This window comes from Mixophyes fleayi, chromosome 7, assembly GCF_038048845.1.
Source record: "Mixophyes fleayi isolate aMixFle1 chromosome 7, aMixFle1.hap1, whole genome shotgun sequence".
In the NCBI taxonomy this organism is placed as follows: Eukaryota; Metazoa; Chordata; class Amphibia; order Anura; family Limnodynastidae; genus Mixophyes; species Mixophyes fleayi.
Window position 1 is genome coordinate 45,624,837 of NC_134408.1, and position 25,643 is coordinate 45,650,479.

The window sequence follows — 25,643 nt, forward strand, 5'->3', positions numbered from 1 at the left end:
GTAATAATGGTAATTGTGAGCGGACCGCGAGATTTTTGGCGTTTCCGCCGAGAATTGAATATGCCCCTATGACTTATGTATATACATAGGAAAGCTGTCTGCATAAGATTTTCATACTGCTGAAGAGACCAGAAATATGATAAATTAACTTATTAGGAGAAAAGCTGGGAACTATTTTTTTATTTTTAATATACATTTAAGTATATTTATGATATATCTTCTTGTTTGATTTTGCATTTTGTCATCCTAAATGTTGAAACCCAGATATCTCCTGTATAATCTTACAAACCGGTTTCCAACAGTGCACATTACTGTGTGCAATGCTGTCTCCCTGGGATTTGTAGAAAATTGACATTACATGTTTTTACCAGCAAGCAGTGAACATCTGATAGAATCAAATAAACAATCTGCAGGATTGGATTAGAAGGAATTACATGCCCAAATGTGGCCAATCGGTGCCTTTCATTGTGTATTCTGTAAATGCTGAGCAAGCATATCTGATTTTAGCTATATTTAGGTTCTCTATGTTGTGCAGATGATGTTAATATCTATCTAGCCTCTTTGCCTGAACTTATGAATACATGGAATGAGGCAACCATATAATTCAGGACTTGTTGCAGATCTTTTAAAGTTTTAACTGATGTATCCAGTCACAATGTCAGTGTCCCTGATTCAAAATCTATTCCAGAGCCACAACATTAATAATATAACTAAAAAACCTACTACACATACACTCATTACAACTACCGTGTCAACAATTGTTCTGTCCACCTTTCTGGGTAATGTCCAAAACCTGCCCTTCTTGTCTCTTATCAGTACTATTCATGTGTGCCCCTCTCCCCTTGTCTTATATCTGTCCCATCTTGGTGGACTACATTTTGAGACGTGTTCTGCAAATAATAGAAAATATATCATTAAAGGCAGAACACTACAAGACATATGTATAATCATTTGGACGTCTCCATCTATCTCATTAAGGAACATCACATGTATTTTATTAATACATTGTAAAATCAGCATGGACTGAAGTTCAGACATATTTTATGCAGGTGTTTCACAGTCTCCACAGTCACTACCGCTATTTTATGTCAGGTGTTCTCAACCCTGACTTACAAACCCATAATTTAATCTGTATTCTGGCTCATTCACAGACTTCAATTGCAAGCCTATGCCAAATCGCATGCTTGTTTTCGCCATTATTTCTGCCCAGACAAATTTATTAAAGGTTATTGCAACCTGCGTTTGGCAATTGGGTTCCTATCTTTTATGTTCCAGGCTGTAATTAGCTTAGCACAGTTATTGTCACTTGGAAGTTCTAAAGGTTTTGCAGTCGTCATAGATGAATGCTTGTTTTTGTCTTGATTCCTAACTAATCTTTAATATCCTTAAAATAGTACATGTAGGACGTCTCCATGACGGAAATTGAGCTTAGTATGCTTTGTTCCTCAGTTTCTTTTGTTTACATTTCTATATTTCTATTACTAATATAATGTGTGATAAACAGATAAACACATACATCGTATTACCTTTGGCTCTGTTCCATATTTTTAATATATGACAAAGTGATTGAGAAGTGAAGAAAAACATGACCTTTTTATAACTTGGGATTACTTTGTCAAGTCACACTCTGAGCACATGACTTAAGTGTAACAGGAGTTTATTCACCACTCTGTCTGACACTTGCCTTTCACCATGGCTGACAAAATTAGTACAATCCCACCCAAACAGTCCACACACCCTACCTGTTACTGCCATTGCAAAGAGGTTGATTTAAAGTAGTGATGGGTAACAGGCTGATTTGTTTGTTATAGATTGTAACACTTATCTAATATGCCTACTGATTTATTATTCCAGATAAGTCTTTCTGTGATTAACTGTATTCATTTATTACTGATTAAAGGTAATGTGCGGCCCTTTTGAAGGTTAGAGGGTCACACCATGCAGCCCCGAAGTTGCCCATCACTTATTTAAGGTATGGCACCTATTGGCAACCTTCGGCGTACCCAAAAATTAAAATAGAGACGTGCAATCTATCACACTGCTTTTGAGAACTACCACATCGCTTTCCAGCAGATAAATGAACCAAGCACTAGCTGTTCCCTTGACAATGGTTTATTATTGATTCTTAAGGAGATGCAGTGTTTAGAACTACAAAAAAGCAAATGCTACACAAGACAGAAAAGTTATGATTTTCCAGACCAATATCAAATATGAGCTAATTTATCTTATGTACACTATATGACAATATATTCATATACATATTCATCTTTTGTATAGCAGTCTAACAGACTATGATATATTTCTTGATCATCTGTAAATTTCATGCTATGGGTATCTTTTAAAAGATTCATAGGAGATACCCAAGTAGCAGATATCTCTTCAAAGATCTATTTGTCAAAATATCATAATCCAGTATATTACTATACCTGCAACACAAATTATACTCATTTTAGACATATTCAATGTACTTATGGGATTCGGATTCCAAGAGAGCGATACAACAAGATCTGTCTTTAGATTAGATTAGGTTTCAGAACTGGTATGTGTGCAGTTAAATGGAAGTAATTACTTTCCAATATGTGTATGAACCTTTTTACATTAATAAATGCGAATGTAATATTTTAGGGTCCGCTTATACCCATAAATATGACACATTCCACCATGTCCATAATGAATGGTCTGCCTATACCTTTGTGTTCTATCTGAAATGGGTCATACTGAAATGCAAGATTGTAGTTTACATTTGTGTTATTCAGTATACTAACATTTAGGATTGGAATAGATGGGAGCAACACTGCTTTAAATATGTTTCCTGAAATTGTCTTTGCTTTTAACCACGTGATCGGCAGGATGGATAATCAACTTGGCTTCCTGTTCTATCCCTACAGCAGCTCTGCTCTGATTCTTGTTAATCTGTGTTGCCTCAGCTTTGTTAAGGTGAACTGTGCCAGGTATGAGAGAATGCAATCCTTTCCCCAGTCATGTAAAACATGTAGGCTGCTAATTCCCCTAAATTGTACAGATTTACCTCCGTTGCCAACTGGCCCAGTTCTTTAAAGAAGTGGTATGGGTTATAATGTACATTGACTGGCATTTACAAAAGTATTTTGTGAATGAGCTAATTCACATATGCACATGGTACACTAAATATTTGTTTCCTGAGCCCCACATGTTTCAACACTGAAAAAGGCAACAAGGCTTTATTGAAAGGGGGGCAGATTTTATGTGTGGGATTGCAGCACAATATTTATGAAAAGGTACGTGGTGTTTGCGGCAAATACACTGATGCTTCTGCTATGCGAGGCCTGTTCTGCTGTAGTATGAACACATGGTGCCATTTGGAGGATATTTAAAATAGCTATCAGTTCAGTTTTTATATATGTTATCCATTTTTGCACAACTTTTTGTGCATACATTTTGTATAACTATACCTGTTTGACTTATTGGTAGAACTTGCTGTAGAGAATAATATAATTTCTAAGCAGTGTACAGATTATTTGTGGGGTAAACACATTATGTAATGGAAGGCTGATCCCACAATATCTTTTAGCTGAACAAGCTCCCACACTATGGAGAAAGTAAAGAATGGAAGAATATTAGTGCTCTGTGGTATAATAGCAGCGGAGGTTATTTTTTGTATATATATCGAAATTGGCAGATCTGAGTACCGAGCCGAGCCGGTACTTTTGCGCGTGTCCTCTGAATTGAAAACAAGGCAAAATGTCAATTGTTACGTTTTCGGATCTCGCGAGTTTTGGATGCTATAAGTACCGCCCTCCACAGCGATCCAGCCCCATTTCACAGAGGGACACAGAAGGGATAGCACAGTTCTTGGTAGTCTCTAGAGCAGTTGGGCAGCATCATAGGTAGAAAAGAAAGAGGAGGGGTAGCAGTGTTCTTCAAAGTCTCCAGTAATATTAAGGAGAGCTCCATTACTAATTGTCATTGCTGAAATAGAATTAATAGGTCTGGCAGGCTTGGTCTTCGAAATCTGCAGTCACATTGTACTGTGTTATATAGGTAACACACAAAGAGGAGAGCTCCATTGCTAATTGTCATTGCTGAAATACAAATAATAGGGCTGGAAGTGTTGGTGTAAATCTGCAGTCACGTTGTACTGTGTTATACAGGTTACACACAAAGAGGAGAGCTCCATTGCTTTATTGCTAATTGTCATTGCTAAAATAGAAATACTAGGGCTGGCAGGCTTGGTCTTCTGAATTTGCAGTCAAATTGTACAGTGTTATCAAAATGGATTCACAGCAGTACACAGAAGAGCATGAGCACCAAGCAGCTGCTGGCACCAGTCATGATGATAGTAATCCCTCTACGTCATCTAGTAAAGTCTATGTTAAAGTGCATAGTGTTTGTAAGTTAGGGAAACAAAAATGTAAAAAAACACCTTTCATATGTGTGTGTATGTATATATATATATATATATATATGTGTGTGTGTGTGTGTGTGTGTGTATATATATATATATGTGTGTGTGTGTGTGTATATATATATATATATATATAAAATGGGCATGTGCTGACGTTTAGCGCCTCATATCCAACAGAACAATCAGGCGGTGGATGGTGTCTGCAGCCCTTTGCTATAGAGTTAGGCTGCTTCTGAAAGGAATACTATGATTGCAGAGGAGCTGTGATTTGCAGGGGATTGCAAAGGTTGGGGAGCAATAGTGGTGGTGCATGTTTATGCATCGCTGTTTTTAGTGGTGATACATAATGGAAATTAACGCACAGCCCTGGCTACAAATGATAAATAGACCCCTATGATAGAAACCTGACAAAAATATAGCCATCTTCAAGGTCCATGCTAGATGTGGGTTTCACATACACTTACCTTTGTTCAGATGTATAGATAGACCTATATGTAGGAGCACATTTTGTCACCTTATGCATACTTGCCAACTCTCCCGGAATGTCCGGGAGACTCCCAAAATTCAGGTAGGTCTACCGAGAGAGCAGGCAAGTATCCCGCATACTTTAACTTACTCCCCAAATGACGCGTTTTGCGGTGAATCGCGTCATGTTGGCCCCGCCCCCAGTGACTTAAACGTCATTTTGTTGCGGGGGCGGGGCCAAAATGATGCGATTCTCTGCGCCATGCCCCCTGCCCGGGATCTCCCGGAATTCAGTTTTTAAAGGTTGGCAAGTATGACCTTATGCTGGACATGTGAAATTGCATTCTTAGATAAAAAGATACATAAGAGATAGATATGACCTTGATAGATACATATGCGATAGAGCATGTTAGATATGTGAATGTTGAATCTGCAGACTGTAGTTTGCAGTCTTTCGCATGTTGAATATGTGTTGTGCTAGTTTTACACTGTTCTGTTGAATCTGCGATGTTGTAACAGAAGTCTCACATTACTTTCTATTTGTATGCTGTTGAAATTAACAAGCCAAAGCCTGTGCGGCACCTCTGGTCTTAGTGTTTTATTAAGTATATGCAGTCATTATTTAATACACTACAACTGGTGACAAGGATCTTACTGAGCCCAAAAATATATCTCCGATCATGGAGGGGAAAAACTGCAAGAACCGGAGTCTGGATTCACCAAGAGGCATCAGACCCAGTCTTAAACTAGAGATGAGCGGGCTCGGATATCTGAAATCCGAGCCCACCCGAACGTTGCCGATCCGAGCCGGATCCGAGACAGATCTGGGTATTCCCGCCAATTGCAAAACTGAAACCGAGGCTCTGAGTCATAATCCCGCTGTCGGATCTCGCGATACTCTTATTCTATAAACTCCCCGCTAGCCGCCGCCATCTTCACTCGGGCATTGATCAGGGTAGAGGGAGGTTGTGTTAGGTGGTCCTCTGTCCTGCTATATCTCGTGCTGTGCTGTACTGTGCTGTACTGTGCTGTACTGTGCTGTGCTGTGCTGTTCAGTTCTGTGCTGTTCAGTTCTGTGCTGTGCTGTGCTGTGCTGTGCTGTGTTCTGCTCAGTCCAGTGGTGCTATGTCCTGTGCTCTGTCCTTCTGAGTTCAGTGGTGCTTCTGGGTCCTGTGTTGTGTCCTGTTCAGTCCAGTGGTGCTGTGTCCTGTGCTCTGTCCTTCTAAGGGCATTGTTATTTCCCCATTATTCCCAAGTTATAAAAATTTTTAAAAAAAGTTATAAAAAAAAGAAATTAAAAAAAAATATCCAAAACAATCCTGCAGTATAAGTCCATTGGTATTGCAATATTACAAAGTTCACTGATTCTGCAGTATAAGTCCATTGGTATTGCAATATTACAAAGTTCACTGATTCTGCAGTATAAGTCCATTGGTACTGCTATATTACAAAGTTCACTGATTCAGCAGTATAAGTCCAGTGGTACTGCTATATTACAAAGTTCACTGATTCTGCAGTATAAGTCCATTGGTACTGCTATATTACAAAGTTCACTGATTCTGCAGTATAAGTCCATTGGTACTGCTATATTGCAAAGTTCACTGATTTAGCAGTATAAGTCCAGTGGTACTGCAATATTACAAAGTTCACTGATTCTGCAGTATAAGTCCATTGGTACTGCTATATTACAAAGTTCACTGATTCAGCAGTATAATTCCAGTGGTACTGCTATATTACAAAGTTCACTGATTCAGCAGTATAAGTCCAGTGGTACTGCTATATTACAAAGTTCAAAAACAAGAGGTATTGACACGCTCGAACTACACCCTGTATATGCTGCAGAGGATGTAGGAGCAGGCAGTTGTGCAGTGGAATTCAGACCATTTGAAGGCGGAGGTATTGTGGCCCCGGTACCAAATTGTGTACCGGGACCACTGCACTATGCAGTCCAGAAAGCTACCTCGGTGAAACGTTTTGGACTAAAAACAATATTGTGAGGTGTGAGGTGTTCAGAATAGACTGGGAATTAATGGAAATGATTGTTATTGAATGTTATTGAGGTTAATAATAGCGTAGGAATGAAAATAAACAAAAAAACTTGATTTTAACACTTTTTATGTTTTTTTCAAAATAAATCCGAATCCAAAACCTTAAATCCGAACCAAAACCTTTCGTCAGGTGTTTTGCGAAACAAATCCAAACCCAAAATCTCAAGCAAATCCGAATCCAAAACACGAGACACCAAAAGTGGCCGGTGCACATCCCTATCTTAAACATCAGGGCAGGATACATGGGCAAAATAGCTGCCTTGGACAATGAAAATACTGATTGGATGTAATGTTCTGAGAGACTAGAACAATATTTTGCTGCAAACAATATTTATGACAAAAAACAAGTTCCGATCCTGTAAAGTGCCATGAGGGGAAAGGCTTATAGATTACTACATAGATTAACTGCCCCGAGAAGCCAGCAAATAAATCTTTGGCAGATATTATACAATTATGCAGGATCATTTGTCCCCTAAAGTGCTACTGATTGCTCAATGGTTTAGAGAGAGATTGGTGTGTGGAGCTTTAAATGATAGTGTACAAAAAGGCTGTTAACAGAAGCAGACCTTACATTCAAACAGGCAGTCTATGGAGACAGCAGCCAGAGACACTTTGGAGCTGTAAACAGGAATCATTGCAGTATCAAATGTTAATAAAATGTCAGCTGTAACGAGAGTCAGGCAGGCTCACGAGCTGTCACGAATTGAAGCATGTTCCCACTGTGGTAGAGAAACACATGTTCAATGGGAATGCAGATTCAAGATTGGGCTCTGTAGGAGTTTTAACAAAAAAAGGAAATATGCAAAGAGTGTGCCGGGCACGTGCAACTACTGGAGATATAAATGACAAGAAAATTGCGAGTAACAAGACCAAAAGCATAAATGTTATAGAGAAATAGTGAAAATGGGTTGGCCAGCCTAGAACTTTTCAATGTAAATGGGAGTTCAAGGAAGCAATTTGACTGATGTCACAGTTAAATCACCAAACCATAGAAATTGAGCTGGACAGAAGATCAGTAGTATCTAGTATGGTACTCCACTTCAAAGGAATCACATTGTTAAAAACACTAGTTTTATTTAAAATGTACACGAGAGAGTACTTCCACTCATGGTATTGTCCATAACAGTTTAATATAATAAACAGTAGTGTATACTTGAGTTGAATATGGTTAAGAAAGGAGATCTAGCATGGTGGGGATGAGAATGGCTGCAGAAACTGCAACTGGATTGGGGAGGGTCAATAAAAAGTTTGACTTCCTCACACTTCATTCCACTGTCTCTGGACAACTTATAAAAGAGAAACTCCTAAGTTTATAAGACACATCATGCACCCTGTGGTAAGACCCAGAGATAATGCAGAGTTAGAACATTTGGAAAAAGAAGGTATCTTATCCAAGGTGGATTGAAGTCCTTGGGCAATGCCAGTGATTCCAGTAGCCAAAAATAAAATGGTGCAACAAGAGTGAGTGGTAATTTGAAGGTCACTGTCAACCCCGTCTTACAAACTGAGCAATAGCCCTTGCCACGAATCTTTGGAAATTTGGCATGTCAAAGGTTCGGGATGGCAGACGGATGTCTACAGATGGAAATGGAGGCCAAATTTAAAATCTGCTTACCATTAATACACAAGATTTTACAGTTATTATAGTCTAGTGTTTGATATTGCTTCCGCACCAGCCATCTGGCAACGAGCCATGGACCGAGTTCTACAGGGTTTGCCCTGTATTCAGTGCTATTTGTATGACATCATTGTAATGGGAGCCTGTGATGTGGAACATTTAGAAAACCTCTCAATTTGGACTGTGAGCCAAACGAGACAAATGTTAGTTCTTTGAAATAATCGTCACATACTACGGGCACCCCATAGATGCAAATGGACTACACAAAGGCCAAGTAAATCACTGCAGTGCTAAAAGCCCCAAAATGTCTTTCAGCTGTGATCGTTCAGGTTCTAGCCAATCTTAGTCACACTACTCTATCCCCTACGTCAGCTTTTGCAGAGCATACAAAAATGGTAATAGCTGTTGGAGTGTGAGCAGGAGGGGGTGAGCAGGCTTTCAAAAAAGCAAAATAATTGATCACATCAGACATCATGCTGGCCCACTACAACTATTCACGTCCCGTTCAATTGACTCATAGGGTCAACATTTCTGATAGATGTAGACGCCTGCTCCTAGTGACCTGAAGTATTTACTATGGCTTCCACAACCACTATAGAGGTGGCATGGAGCTTGTTTGAAAGAACATGTGTAGCAAGGCAACTGGTCAGCAACAATAGACCTCCATTCACAGTGGAGAAGTTTAAATATTCTTGAACAGAAACTCTGCGAGACACATTATATCCGCCATGTACCACCCCACTACAAATGGTCTGGCTAAGTGGTTTATACAAACACTAAAACAAATATATTGAGCTGTGTCCAAAGACAGGGGCACCTTACAACAGAACCTTGATTCATTTCTGTTGGCCTATCGGAATGACACTAACACCACAACTATTCAGACTCCAGCCATGCTACTCTCTGGCCAGAACCTTCGGTCCAAGATACACCTACTAAATCCTAACACCAGCTGCCTGTTATGTGATGAACAACTAAAGCAAGCATCCGCCAAAGGTGTGACAGAAACTCGTACTTTGTGCATAGTGCAGACTGTGTTGGCTCGGAATTACCGAGGGGATCAAAACTGTTGCTAAGGTTAGGAACAAAGTGGGCCACAGTCCTCTGGCACCACCACATCGACCAGTTGTGTGAATGTATGGCTACACCAGATGAAAGCTCAGGCGAGGCTGTTGACAGCACCCTAGTTCCGGCTTGTAAGTTAATGAAACTAGTTAAGTATCACCTGTGTCTATGTATGATATACCCTCCGAACTTATGGAGTAACGTTACCCTGCACGAGTTAGATACCCCCACAAAAACTGGATTTGTAGTCGACTTCCTTTCTAAGAAGGAAGAGAATTGTTAGATATGTGAATGTTGAACCTGCAGTCTTTCTTATGATGAATATGTGTATTTCTAGTGTTACACTGTTCTGTTGTATCTGCTATGTTGTAACATTTATGTTTGTATGCTGTTGAAATGAACAAGCCACAGCTTGTGCAACACCTCTGGTCTCAGTGTATTATTGAGTGTATGCAGTCATTATTTAATACGCAATAGATAGAGTCAATGAAACCATATTGAGGCACATTTCTTACAGATGCAGCCAATATTATCCCTAAAGGTAATTATTTTATCTTGAGCCATCATCTCTAATTATACCTAGGATGCAGCTAAGCAAATGGTTTCAGAGTTAATTATATGGGTAAGCATAAATACTACTTTGGGATAACGTTGGCAACATCTGTGTAGTTGAATTACATGAAAAAATATTTATTCAACTATGCTACCAAATCCTTATTTGTCTAAAGCATTTTTAATTTTGGTTAGATCAAGAAACCTTGGTCAAATTGAATACTGAAATAATGACAACTGGCCTAATCTTTGAAATTTAGTTAAAATAATAACCTTTCTTCCTTACAAATGTCACACTGACACATACTTTGGAACAACAACAGGTATAACAAAATGTATTTTTATGTTTAAATATTGTGTTGGAGAAGCACATACATTGATTTATTGCTGCACTGACGTTAGTGTCTGAAGTATTTCTGTAATGGGCTACTGAGCCATCGCAAACAATATCCCAGAAACACAAACATTACTGCAAAATGCATACAAATATACTGACTCGTGCCCAAATATGCACACTGCACACACTGCACACACTAGCACACACTGTACATTGGCACTGTGAGACACTGTAGCTTATATACAGAAACACACTGCCATCATCATATATACACACACTCATTAACAGATCTCTGAGGCAGAGTACAGTAACACGACAACTAGCAGCTACCATATACTATCATCACATATGCCCTGTGTCAGGGAACTCTCACAGTCAGCCTGAATCTTTATTTGCGATGCCACTTTTAATTCACTGATGTCAGTTGAATGATGAGGGAAGGGGAAAGGCTTCTCTTGCCAGCCCAAATAGTAAGGTACATGGGAGAAAGTAGCCCCTTTGTTTAGGTCTTCTTGCTGGATGTTATGGCTTGCCACACAGTAGTACTCCCGATTCATATTATGCCATACAGTTGTGCCACCAGTTCATATTATGCCACAAGGTAATGCCCCCCGTTCATATTATGCCACACAGTAGTGCCACCAGTTCATATTATGCCACACAGTAGTGCCACCAGTTCATATTATGCCAGAAGGTAATGCCCCCCTTTCATATTACGCCACACAGTAGTGGTCCCAGTTAATATTATCCCACACAGTAGTGCTCCCAGTTCATATTATCCCACACAGTAGTGTCCTAGTTCATATTATCCCACACAGTAGTGCTCCCAGTTCATATTATCCCACACAGTAGTGCACCCAGTTCATATTATGCCATACTGTAGTGTCACCACTTACCTTGAGTTACATCGAGTCAAGAGCTCTTCAGTTCCGCAAGGGAACATGGGAGGAGCAGCTGTTGCTGCGCATGTGCAGCATCCCCATTGCTGCTAGGTTGTATAAATTGCGGCTGCTTGAGAGAAGCAGCCACAATGCTGCTGTTATAAATGGATCGCTTCTGCCCCCATCTTAAGTCAGTAGTATATTAGGGTGTGCTTGGGCAAACCCTATGCCTAATGTACAAAAGTGCATCCACAGCTAGATTTGTAGACATGTTAGACCTGCGTCCCCTCATGTGTGAAAAGGTGGAACAAGGAGGGGCAAGCTTTAGTTGAGTACAGTACGGGTGTTTTCATGTAAGTATAGCACGCCATGGTGATGTATCATAATTAGACATGGATACTTCCTAGATACGTCTCTTAAGAGGCATATCCCTTGCAAGTGCTTGAGGGCTTTTGTAAATATACACAATGATGATGACCATCAGCATCTCTGCTTAACTGCATTTGATTCTCTGCTTGAGCATTGACCCTTGCAGCTGATATTCCTTAATTCATGATCATTGTGGCTATATTATATAAAGTCTTTTTGGATTATTTATCATTTTCATTTGGACTACTGCAAGAAAGAATATTCCCATTCCATTTTTAAAGCGGTAAATAATGAATGTGGTGGTGTTTGTATTTAATTACATTTTATGGGAAAAAATGCGTGTTCTGCATTTATTAATAACAGTGTGAAGACACTATTCTCTCTTGTGTATTTGACACTTCATTACATTATTATTTTTCGGTTATTTTGGTTTCAGAGTTGGATGTCTCTGGATGTACATGTGACTTAACATGCAACAGAATCTTTACACATACGTTCAAGGGTACACATTAAAAGAAGTACTGATTGTCACACTTCCCAATATATTAAATAGCTACATTTTTAAAAAATATATACCCTTCCATTTTCTGCCCAAACTGTACCCCCCCTTCACAATATAGCAAATCCCACTCAAAACTGTACAATGATGCTCACATTCCCACGAAGCCGCATTCATCTGTTGTTCTGTATACCCACATAGTCACAATAATGTCATACCACTACCTTAGATTACCAGACCTACCAACAATGTGCACATCCATCGGAACACTCGTGGAACTCACAATAGCAGTGCCAGTATAAATGTCTTTAGTCAAACAGTTGACAAGGAAAACTGAAGAGGGCAAAATGCCGCCCCGCATCACTGATGCCAGACGCTTTATAAATGTTCAACGTGACAAACATATTTTCATTATTCATATAATTGAAGTCTGTAATATTCTTTGCTATGTTTAGCTAAAAGACAGTATCTTGTATGGATATTAAAAGAGCATTCATGTAAAATACATCAACAAAGATCATACTTGCCAACTTTTCCTCGTTGGCTTCAGGGAGATCCTGGGGGAGATGAGTGCATGGGGGCGGGGCTTGATGAATCGCATCATTTTGGCACCGCCCCCTAAATGTTTGTCACAATTTTGGCCAATTACAACAGGGGGTGGGGCTAAGGTGATGCAATATTTGCATCATTAAGCCCCACCCCCCACCACTTATCTATTGCGGGGCAAGAACCGGGAGGTTGCCCTGCTCTCCCGGGAGCCCTCCCAGAAATGCGGGAGTCTAACGGACATTCCAGGAGAGTAGGCAACTATGCGTTAAAGAAAAGCAGCTAATGAATCTCTAGAGACTGAAGTGTCTTTTACATTTTTGTCTCCATTACTGAAGTCATGTTGTCTTACCTGTCAGTATTTGATTAAATTTTGGTCTCCATGAAAACGGCCACCTCCATAGGCATCAAAACATGGACATAGGACACAATTTCTGAACTGTGTCATCATGCCGCAGATGGCGAAGCCAACCAGGTCTTGTACTTGCTCAGCATCAGGAAGAATGCCAGACTCTTCAGGGAGTGAGGTAGATCACCCCTATTTCAGGGAGTCTCCCTGACATTCAGGGAGAGTTGACAAGTATGACCAAGCTCTACTAAGAACATTCAAAAACATATATGTGCAAAAGCTTAGTATAATGCAAGTGGTAGGGAAATGCTCATGGGAAGACATTTATCTCTGCACAGCATACACCCTCTCATAAATCCCATGGAATTGCATTGCCGCCAAGTTCTTCTGGTCTGCAATGGCTGATAAGCAAGAACAATACTGTAGATTGTACTCGGTTGCACAGAAAATGTAAATAATGCCTGAAGTTCTGTCAAGGCATGGAGGCAGTTATACGTACAGTATATTTGTTAATGTTCTCAGTAATATCTCATTTATTGAACAGTGCCTCCGAAGGTACAACACTTGCATGACATTACCACACGGGCATCTCTCAGCTATGGAGGTGCTTTATTTTTTCCTGCTTGGAAGAAACACACAAATTATATTATCGGTTTTTTGTTTTTGAGAATAATGTCTTCACAATTGAAACATGACACTGTGCAGGTGACTAAGTGACTTTACTCCAGTGTTTTATTCAGTCTGTATTCACGGCAGGTTGTTTAATTTCGGTTTGTGGCTGTGCTGATTTTATCATAGTAAATCTCGGTGTTGTCAAATGACAAATTCATTTTGGATACATGCACATGAATGATAAATCATTTGCTCTCATTTGTTCACCCTTTAGTGAATCAGCTGCCTCAATGTATAGCTGATAGCAAGTTGTGACCATCCGAGAAGCTACATGAAAGGATTTAGAGGTGTATTTTATACTGGGATTGCTGCCAGAACTGTAGCCTTAGGTTAAAAATCCTTCTTTCTGGCCATTTCCATTTCAAGCCGTCAGTGCGGCAAGCTTAGAGCATAGAGTGTACACCCCCCAGGAATTCTGCAATCACAGCTACTGATGTGAAAAGACATTCCTATACCCGTACATGGACAGGAGTGACTCCCAGTGAGTGTGACATGTATCATTGTTTGCTTAGTGCAGTCGTGGAATAGGGATTCCCAGCTGTCACATCTAGAAACTCAGAAGAGAATGTAAGATAAATATGAACTGTATTTACTGGGCATTTTTAGCAATAAAAAAAATCAGTTTCTGTAGTTGTTTAGTATCAATTCATTTGTTCTTATTGGTTTACTGTAATGCTACTCCTTACCTAATATGTAGTAGTATGTTATAAAATCAATCATCAGTGATTATATTCTATAAGACTATAACTATTTTACAATATTTCTTTCTCTTTAAAGCATGTCCTGCAGATTTTCTGCATCATGACCTCAAATATTGTCAGACAAAATCTAGAATATTTTTGTCATTTTTTAAAATGTACCAACAGCTCTGTTTGGGGGGTGATTTCCACTTACCTTTGCCGAGAACACTTGTATTTACTATAGTATGAAAGTTGAATACAATTATATAATATCATTTTTGTAGCCTAGGGTGCTAGATTTCCTGCGAAAAAGTCCAAGGGGTATATTTACTATGCACCTTCGATTCCAGGCACTTTGAAGGCATTTTTTAAAACGCCACTTTTATTCAAAAAAATGTAAAATTTAACTTTAATAAAATTGCGATTTAAAGAAAATGCCTTCATAGCGCTAGGAATCTTCAGTTCTACGGAACCACCACATGGTAAACATACCCCCAGGCCTTTGCTTAGCAGTAGCTATGCCGAAAGGACTCTTCCCCCATCAACACTCAGCTTTGTTTGATAGAGCAACTTGTTTGTAGGGTAGAAACACTGAAAATAAAGGAATCCAAACCCAACCCTCAGTTGGATTCTGGCTTCCCCTCAATGTGCTACTTTTGCATAAGATCAAAAATGTTAAAAGAAATGTAAACTTACTCACTAAATACCACCTGCCATATTTTCCTGCTTTGTTCTGAATTGTTTAGAAGTGTGTATGTGATGGGTTCAGTGCTCTACGGACTAGCATCTCAATGATTATGAGCTGCTCACAGCTAATCAGATGCTGCCCTTTATGACGCTGAAGATGCCAAATCATTCAGGCATCATTTAATGACTCTTTGGTGCACAACCCCTTTATCGAAGAATGAAAATTCTAGAAAGTATGGAGGATATGGATAGAAGACATCGCTTATTCGCCATTCTCCCGGGATTTAGGTGACTTGATGCCCTTTCATGATTTCTGGATCAGGATTATTCTCTAACTTGAACCCACACATCTAACCATAATGGACAAAATTATCACACAACACATCTTGTTGGAGGAAAAAAAATACTTTTATTCATAAACTATATTATTGTAGCAACAACAATGAGAGTTAGGAGAAGTGCTAAGCATACTGCTTGGCTTTTGGTTAACAGCATGGAAAGTGAAGGAACTCCGCAGGGAAGTTGTTCCAAACATCTTGGAGAACTAACCACAGATCCAAGTGTCTGTATTTTTTTTCCTATTGTGCATCTATTGCAATATATTCTGCCATATTCTCCCTCAATAATATTTGTATCATTCTTTCTACATTTGAAATAAATAAGATTACTTTCTCCATTATTCACTCTGGTATTCTATCATTTCAAAATGAATAATGCTAATTAAGAAATTAACAACTAGAATTGGTAACCTCCCACACTGGTCTCTGACACTTTACACATCGTACAATCTACCATAAAAATTGGCCATGCCCCAGATTATATTCCCATATTGCCATCTCTCTATACAGTGCAGAGTCTTTGTATCCAAGCAAAGTATTTGTAACATCCATGAAATTGCACAAAAATGAGTACTGTCTGCAGAGACATGATAGAATATTTTTTAATGCCTGCAACAACAGATGTAATTATACAGACACAGATTTAAAAAGTACACTAAACGTCATTTGGAAAGTCAACAGTGAAAGGGAGTGAAAATGTATTCTAAAGATTAACTACAAAAAACACACATTATGGGAAAATCAATTTACATGAATTTGTATTCAGAATTGTACATCCGGACAGAAATTCCTGGAAATCAAAATAACAATTACTCTCAGAAAAAGCTATCTCACAGCATGGACTCTGCAGCTGCCTGGCATGCCTGAGAAATTCATTGTGCTGGTTAAGAGCTCTCTTTCATGTCTAGAAGAAGAAGAGACAGAGGTTAATCATCTTGGTTCAAGTGGATGCAGCATTATTATATTTAAAACTAGAGAAGCAATATATATTTACATAGGTGATATCTGAAATGATGGTGCTATTTCCATAAGCTTTCTAAAGAAAAATGTATGTTTTACAAATAATAATATAAGCCATAACATACCAATATAAACTCCCTTAATAGGGCATTGAGTCACCATATGTGCTGTAGAAATCTCTAGTGTCTAGCAATATCTGGCATTGTGCAGGAGAGTATCCATTCTTCCACATGAAAAGTCACTCAGCCGATGCCTGGTTGATGGTGGAGGAAAATCTTTCAGCCATTATAATATCCCATAAAGTCTCTATTTGGGTTTAGACCAGGTGACTGAGAAGACTACAACATATGAATATCATTAGTGTTATGCTTCTCAAACCATTGGCAACCAGACATACTCTGTGCATGGGGACATCGTCATCCTGGTTTCCCCATCAAGTAAGAAATGCTGCAACATGAAGATCACTCGGTACCAAATAGCGATCAGCGGTGCTTTGAAATGAATGACCTACCCTAACCATGCCAGGAAAATGCACCCTACAAGATTTTCACTGTTGGAAACACTCAGGACTGAAGTGTTCTTATGGTTTACTCCAGTAACGGACGCTATACTTTTTATACTTCCCCTCCAGGAGATCCTGGAGGGCACGTTCAAAGGGCAAGTTTTGGGGGTGTGATTCATGTCATCATGGCCCCACCCACCTCTTCTGCCTGTGGTCTCCTCTTACAACTATTTTTGCTACAATTATTTGCATTCAGAGCAGTCCATCATTTTTATACATGACTCTGATGCTACTAGCTTAATTGGTACTTGAGGTATACTTGTATGGAAGCAGTGGCTTTCGATATGCTAAGTATCCCTCATTTACCCATGTATTAACAATTTTTGTCCACAAACTGTATAAGCCTACGACAGCAAATGTACAGCACGTCTTCCTATAAGATACTCTCTTTTCACTGCAGAATGTTTGATCCACTCCCAATACTTTTTTTTGTACCCCACCTTAAGTGTGAACCCGGCTTGAAGTTAAAAGTTTTTCATGTTGTGTATACATAGATTTAATACACGTGGTGTACATACATATAGTATGACTAGTAAACTACTTGGTGCTTTGCCATGTGGGTAAACAGGACATCACTGACTTTTTCTCTATTTTCCATTTTTCTGTAGGCTAGTGCTTGTAGTGTAGTTGGAGTTGTTCTGTAGACAGTGATTTTTACATTTGATCAGAATAGGGATCTAAGACTTGGATGCCCCCTGTCCTTTTTCTGATGCACTAATTATTAATTAAAGATAACGGTGGCATATTACCAATGTCATTGTTTTCAGAAATGTTTGCTTTTTTGTTATTCATTGTTTGATGGGTCCCCTTGATTTTCTGCCGGCATTTTTTAGTCTACTGTTTGTGGTAACTGTATTCAATGAAAGTGGAGGAGACAGATTGAGTACATATTCTATTGCTGTAAAAAGAATGGGGGTGTGGTGACTGTAGAAAATTATTACAGCAGCAGTTTTCTACTATTAACACACATACAGCTGTCTAAAAGCATGATAGCTATTTTTAAACTACTGGTGTAGTTTTATATGGGACTTAAAGGTACACTTAAGTCCCGGTGTTGTCAAGTATCCCTGATTTCTTGGACATTTTTAGAAAATGTTTGTCCCTAACTATGAGCCTGGACCTTATAATTGGCCAATTGCTTAATATTACTTCCCTGTCATTATTAATCAACTTGCCTGATGTACAAACTAAAATGTATTAACATTCATTAGAATTGTATTAAGTCCAGGGATCAGATGATATTGGGATGTTTAGTATTCTGGGAGGTGTAATGTCCTATGTCTGCAAAGAATAATAATATTGTATTATGGTCATGTCCAGTTGCCACATCATGTTGGATAATGCAGTGAAGGTAATTTACCAGCAGAAACAAATGTAGCATCAAAGCCAGGGGCGGGCTGGACCGGGGGGCAGCGGGCACCCGGGCCGCTCAGTCTAACGCCTCCCCCCATCCCCCGCCGTGGATGCAATAATTTTTTTATATTACCGCGATGCGTGTCATGTAATGCAGCCGCCTGTGCGCCCCCCGGGCTGATACCTCCCAGCCCGCGCCTGATCAAAGCACATTTCAATTTGCATCCATGCACCTCTTTGATTGCCTTGCCAATACATAGGCAACAGACACATTCTGATCAAAATGGGGAGTTGCATACTTCTTATAGAACTTTTATTACATTCGTGTACTGTTTGTTTAACGGTATTATGTTTTAAGGAAATCATTACAGTAAAGGAACATTGGTGCTGTCTGTATTATGTGTCAGTATTACACATCTGCATCCAATCAGTTTTGTCACACTATCATTATCATCTATTTATATAGCGCCACTAATTCTGCAGCGCTGTACAGAGAACTCACTCACATCAGTCCCTGCACTATTCACTCTTAGGGGCATATTCAATTAGGGTTCCGGTCCGTGGTAACGCGCGTTACTGTGGAAAGTGCGCATTATTGCCGGTATTACGGTACCGCAATAACGCAGATTTTCGTTCGCAACCCTATGGGCTGCGAACGAAAATCCACGTTATTGCGGTAACGTGGATTAAGTTTCGCGGCTGTTCCGGCACGATCCCGCGAACCGGAAAGCTAATTGAATATGCCCCTTATAGTCTAAATTCCCTAACACACACACACACACACACACACACACAGACTAAGGTCATTTTAATAGCAGCCAATTAACCTACCAGTTTGTTTTTGGATTGTGGGAGAAAACTAGAGCACCCGGAAGAAACCCACGCAAACACAGGGAGAACATACAAACTCCAAACAGATAAGGCCATGGTCGGGGATCGAACTCATGACACCAGTGTTGTGAGGCAGAAGTATTAACAACTAAGGGGTCTATGCATTAAGCTCATTTGGCACTTAAAAGATGCAGAAACAGCTTGCATTAACTGCCTAACGGAGGCAAATACCGTGCAGCATCGCAGTCCCCATTGATTAATACGGGGGCTGCAATGTTCTGCAATGCATGAAGCTTTGATAAGCTTTGCATTGCACAGACAGGTAACACCATGCCTCTCTGGCTTCACAGAATTCGGCTCAGCACTTCCTCCTATCACTGGCAGTACTAAGTTGCCTGTAAATAAGAAAATCTAAACGCAGCACAGGGGTCTTCGACGGGGCTCCCAGAGTAGCCTCGGCATAATGCATTGTAGCAGTACTTAAATATGCAACACTACGATTTGCAGCAATGTATATTTACTTGACCGCATATTATTAATGCATAGACCCCTAAGCCATCATGCTGCCAATTGTGATTGGTTTGCAGTAAAGGGGAGTCTTGTTAGCTCCTGGTTTTGATCCCACATCAATAGAGACAAATTAAAACTTTCCAAATCTCTAATGATATGAGAAAAAGTTGGGAAGCTTCTGTCAGTTTTTTTTCCATTCATTCCAATAGGGTTTCTACACATAGCACACACTGGAAACACCATTGATATAAATGTGCCATTGGAATGAATGGTAAAAGCTCAGAGATTTTAAAAACATGTCAAATGAAATCATGTTTTTTAAACTGTATGTGATGAACAATCCTTGTAGTGGCCCATAAATCTGTGTCATGCCTGCCTAACAAAACTACATGATGTTTTACTTTGTATCATATGTATGTGTATATTGTGTGCAGGAATGAATGATGATCTTCTTTTTTTCCAGCTGACATAAAAGGAAATCATTCATCTAGGATCAGAGTTTCAGAGCCAGCTAAGAGTGCCCAGCAGGGATGTATTGCTAATGTACTTCATTTAATGAAACGCCCTTAATTAGGAGACAGCTAACTAGAGCATCATTGCAGTTCACGGTCTCTGCTGCTAGTACAAAACACAACTCCAACATGGGCTGCACTGCATTCTGTAGACATCTTCTTGAAGCTACACAGGAGGATGTAATTAACCCTAATTTTGTGCTGCATGAAACTCTGTCGCCTTTATTATTATTATTGTCGTTTATTTATAAGGTGCCATATCTTTCTGTAGCGCTCTACAAAACAGCAGTAGAACAAAGGTAAAGTTGACACAAGTAGTATAACATGATATAACATAACATGGTTAAATATATCACAAGTAGCAGAATTCAAGTAACAAGGATACAACAAAGGTGATATTACCAGTAGAATTACAAAAGTCAATTTACAGTGATAAAATGGGTGCCAGAAAGCAGGTAGTATAGTAGGTATGGACTTGGATCCATGCAATAAGGACAAACACAGAATGCTATTAAACAGTAGCCATGTTAATCAGAATAACACTAACAGCATTTGGGTCAAAGGTATTTGCAAAACATAAGAACAATATCTGTAAGACATAATACTGTAAAGCTGCAGGAGCTGGAGACTAGGAAATAAGTTGGGATGGGTGTGGAGTAATAGGAAGGAGAGAGCTTACATTATAATGTGGAGGGGTTGGATGTGAAACTCGGGAGGGAGACACAGAGAGATAAACTAAGCGAGAGAGGGGTGCAGTTAGGCAAGGGTTAGGCGGTGGATTGGTAGACTTTGAACAGGTACATTTTTCAGAAATGTATGAAGCATTAGAGGCAGGAGGAGAATCTGTTAGAATAAGGAAGATTGTTCCATGTGTGGGGAGCAGCACGGGAGAAGTCTTGGAGACAGGAGTGAGATGTGGCAAGCAGAGTGGAGGTGATGCTGTGGACATTGGCTGAGCAGAGCAGGCAGGAGTGTGGAGGGATATGAGGCTCACTTAAAGGACCTCCAAGCCTAAAATGCATCATACTTTACATAAAAGAGGAGGACAGAACTAGAAATGTCTGAGTTCCATAGAAAAATTGTAATGGGGCCCTCATATCCACAACAGAGACTAATCCATCCCCAATAAGTATCCAAATAGGTCAGGGTATTATTGCATTATGGGCAATTTGGCACATTAGTTTTAATTATATATACAGTCATTTTATCCTCTTTATTTTCCAAATCATATACCTGCCTAGATAAATTCATTATGAAGCCATATTAAGGTTATACATTCGGTCGCATTTTGTTCTCAAGGCCCCTGTGCTACTGGCCCCATAGCAGTCGTAGGAACTGGTTTTGCTATAGCCCTTGTAAAAGAGCTCTTATATATACGTATGCAGTGCAGAGTTTGTCATGACTAAAGATACATTGAAGTGTTCATCCAGAGAGAGAGGGAGGAAGGGAGGGAGGGCATCTGTCTATTTCAGATTTCCTGACAGTAATAAGGTACAAAAATTCCTGCAAAACAAGCACAGCAAATATGTGAAAAATGGTGGTGCCACCTGAGGTTCAAACTGGGAGCAGAATGTTTATAGGAACTTTACATATACATTTGTGAATTGTGCATTTGCATTTTGGATCACTTGTATTTCAGTTTAATGGCGCTTCTTTTAGTTACCTATGTACAGAGTTTATATTCATTTTCCGCTGACTGTCACATTAACATAATTGCTGAAAATAGCATGTTCCGGGGTCAATGATAGTGAAATAGAGCTGACATATTCATGTGGAAATAAATGCTCTTACCTTTGCTACAGTCATTTTGTGAGTAATTTGCACCTGTTATCTATTTTTTCTACTTTCAGTGACATCCAAGGCAATCCAGAACAAGGCAGCAAAAGCAGTCGATCAAAAGTGGCTTCCCGCTTTCCGAAATTATCTCGCAGTCACCAGAGAGAGTCACGGAACCCTGAGCCTCAGAGTGGGGACCTCTGACCCCTTATTCCATAATAACATTATATTAGTAATAACATTAGTAAGGCAGAAAGCTGCTGTTCTCAGCAAAATGACTTCTGTCCTGAAATAGGTCACGTATGAAATCTGCTTCTAGAGGAGGAATGAGACTTCTTCTGAACAAACACATTTTTTGGTTGCTCGACCATTATTTATAGGTTCTTGTCTATCTTCCTCATTACTCACTAACATTACAGGGTCACTTGGAGGATGTTCATTTTAATCTTTTTCTTCTTAGACATAAGCTTTATAATGGGATGTACACCTATAAAATGTTAGTGCAGTCTTTATTATCTTTCTAGTAACCAGTATTTTTGGCCTAATGAATTTTAGAAACTGCATTGCAGTTTAATATGGGGGGAAGGAGGCATTCCCCCCATATTAGAACGATGACTGTAGGGTTGTACGACCTATTGCAGTCAAACTATTGGCACTGTTGTCTATAAAGTATTTTCCAAGGACGAAGCTCGTCTTGAGCAAACATAAAAGTATATATGTATACATGATTTGGGTATGGAACAACCTGAATTAAATACTTAGGTCTTTTTGTGTTACATGGATTAGATAGGGCCTTTAAGGCTAAATTCACTAAGGGACCTTCAGTCTAAAAAATTGATTTATATAGTTAATTTTTCATTATATTTGCTAAGCAGCACTTACTATAAAGCACTTTATGCCCACTAAAATGGGTCTTATTGCAAATGATCACTTTAATATGGCCAAAATTGAAATGAAGCAAAAGATAAATAATATGTATAACATTGATCTGTAAAAATGGGCTATGTATTTAAAATGTGTGAGTTTTTTTTATAGTTTATTTTTTGTACATTGCTGTGGATGTATAGCATGCAAAGAAAGTGTGACTGCACTGCATACAGTGAATGTGACTGTACTGCGTACATAGAGAGTGTAGCTTTCCCTCTTACAGTCAATGTCTGCATACAGTGAGGGTGTGTTGTCCTTGTCCTGTTGTGGATGTATGCAGTTTATGGCTGTACACCATATACAGGCAGTGTATCATGTCACTATCAAAGCATAAGGGTAGGTGGTGATACCATAGACATACAATGTACGAAAATGATCAGTGTTTATAAATAGACTTATTATGAATGAGAGCTAGTTTGAATATTTTAATACTAATTAAGTACATTATTCTAGAAATGTTTTTTTCAGAGCATAGTTTCATTGGTGTTTAACAGACCATTTTAGCACAAAAGATAGAATAAATCTGGTTTATATGTTTTTTTTTTATCTTTTAGCTTGATTTTCACACACACAACAAGATGCATTAATCTGTGATCCACTTATTTGTATGTTGATTATGAAGTGACATTTTTTTTTACCAGTGGCACCAATCATTCATTATGTAGACAACCATTGTAAAAGTACAAAACCCCTTTTTACAGACTGTGCGTTATTTTATCATAATGGGATTTGTAAGTGGTGACCTGAGGGAAGGAACTTGAAATGACATATGTCAGCAGCCTTATATTTTAAAGTGAAGTTGAAGCTTACGCACATTTGTATAATATAAAGGGAGTGAGGACAAACCATACATGATCTCATTTCAATATAAATTTGTGTTTTAACTAAAAAGAAAACCACATAAGCATTTTGAATCTTTTATAGCCAAAAACAATATGGCCTGATGACTCTAGCAGGATTCCTAGCATATATAAAACATTTGAAAACATGCTTTAGATCCCATTTTCAAGTACAATTGTCTCTCTGACACAACACTTTTTCAGGGTATGTACACATGCATTCAAATATGATGCACCAACAAGGGCCACATGTAAAATGCACTAACAAGGACATATGTAAAAACTGGTTCATTCTGATGTGTTATATTTAACATATGTTTACCAAATGTACCTCAAACAGATAGACCAGAAAGAAAATTGTGAACTTACCTGGAAATGCCTGTGTGTATAAGAAAGGAGCATAGTGTTCTATATTTAATGCATTACAATTGCATCTCAAACACTTTTGAACATTCACATAAATACCGAGAGGCATATTTACTAAACTGTGGGTTTGAAAAAGTGGAGATGTTGCCTATAGCAACCAATCAGATTCTAGCTACCATTTATGTAGTATATTCTATAAAATGACAGCTAGAATCTGATTGGTTGCTGTAGGCAACAGCTCTACTTTTTCAACCCCAGAGTTTAGTAAATATACCCCCAAAAGTACAAGTTGTTAGTTTCTGCTGTTACTGGCTTTTGGTGTTCTGCAGAGAAAGGACATTCTCATGTGAAAATATACTGTACCCTTCCCTTTTAAAATGGTCATCAGGAGCACAATAATCTTTTTTTTTTTTTTTTCCTACATATCAAAACCCCTCACCCTTCACTGACATTATGGTGAAGCTTCTATGTTTGGGCCCCCATAGTTCCTGATAGATACAATTACTGGCAGAGACAGGGGTGAATATATTGGGGACTGTGGTGAGACTGGACTTTTGAACTTTATGGTTATGCCAGATGGAGGAAGAGAACTAAATTTGTAAAATACCAGAAAATTTGGTTATTTTTATTCTTACTGTATAAAGATAAAAATATAGGTTGAGCATGCCAGAAATTTTTTGCATAATTATTCAACATCACTGTTCCATAATACCTAATAATAGCATCGAAACTGATATCCAGATCTAAATCCAGTCTTAATTGCAGAGTATTTCAAGTGAATTAAATAAAAATCACGCTCACCGGTGGACATACCTTCTTTTTTAATTAGTTTACAACTAACATTCGGAAAAACAATGCATCTTATTTACAGTCGCCAACCAGACACAAGCTACTTTAGTGCTAAAATACTGTAAATTAAACATTATATACAAAGCAACATTCCAAAAGAAAAGTATAACAATTGTTCATGGTTATCAACATTAACTTCTCCAGATACTAGCAAAATTGTCTGCTCTGTACATTCTATTATCTACAACCTAATCCTTCAGTATTACTGTATTATTGAATGCTCCAAAGGGAAACTTACTACACGTGCCATTGGGCTTTGAAAGCCAAACAGCATAGCAAAAATTAAAAAAAATAATACTGTGTACTACAGAAATGTCATTCTTCTAAATGTGTGCATAAAGTAATACAGTTTAAGTTACAGAATTGTTTTTCTAAAACAAGGGGGATTTTGAAACTTGTGCATATATATATATATATATATATATATATATATATATATATATATATATATATATATATATATGTGTATATATATATATGTATATATATATATATATATATATATATATTGACATTCTGAAATAAATAAGATGAAAAAAGAGACATCTTTAAAGGATGTAGGTGCTTGTAAAATAATACTGATGTAATGTATTGTTTAATGTGCCTATTTACTAATGTCAAAAATACATGTAATTTGCCATAAATGTTTTCTGAGTCATGTTTGAGAA

At 38.6% G+C, this 25,643-nt stretch overlaps 1 protein-coding gene across 1 annotated transcript in view; it reads left to right on the plus strand.

The window, feature by feature from the left end:
• SNX29 (sorting nexin 29) overlaps positions 1-25,375 on the plus strand; it is a 465,348-nt gene extending 439,973 nt beyond the window's left edge. The window contains exon 21 of the mRNA XM_075179779.1: positions 22,069-25,375. Coding sequence (XP_075035880.1) covers positions 22,069-22,198 — 130 coding nt within the window. The 3' untranslated portion in view covers positions 22,199-25,375. The remainder of the gene's footprint in view (positions 1-22,068) is intronic.
• Positions 25,376-25,643: the final 268 nt, after the last annotated feature.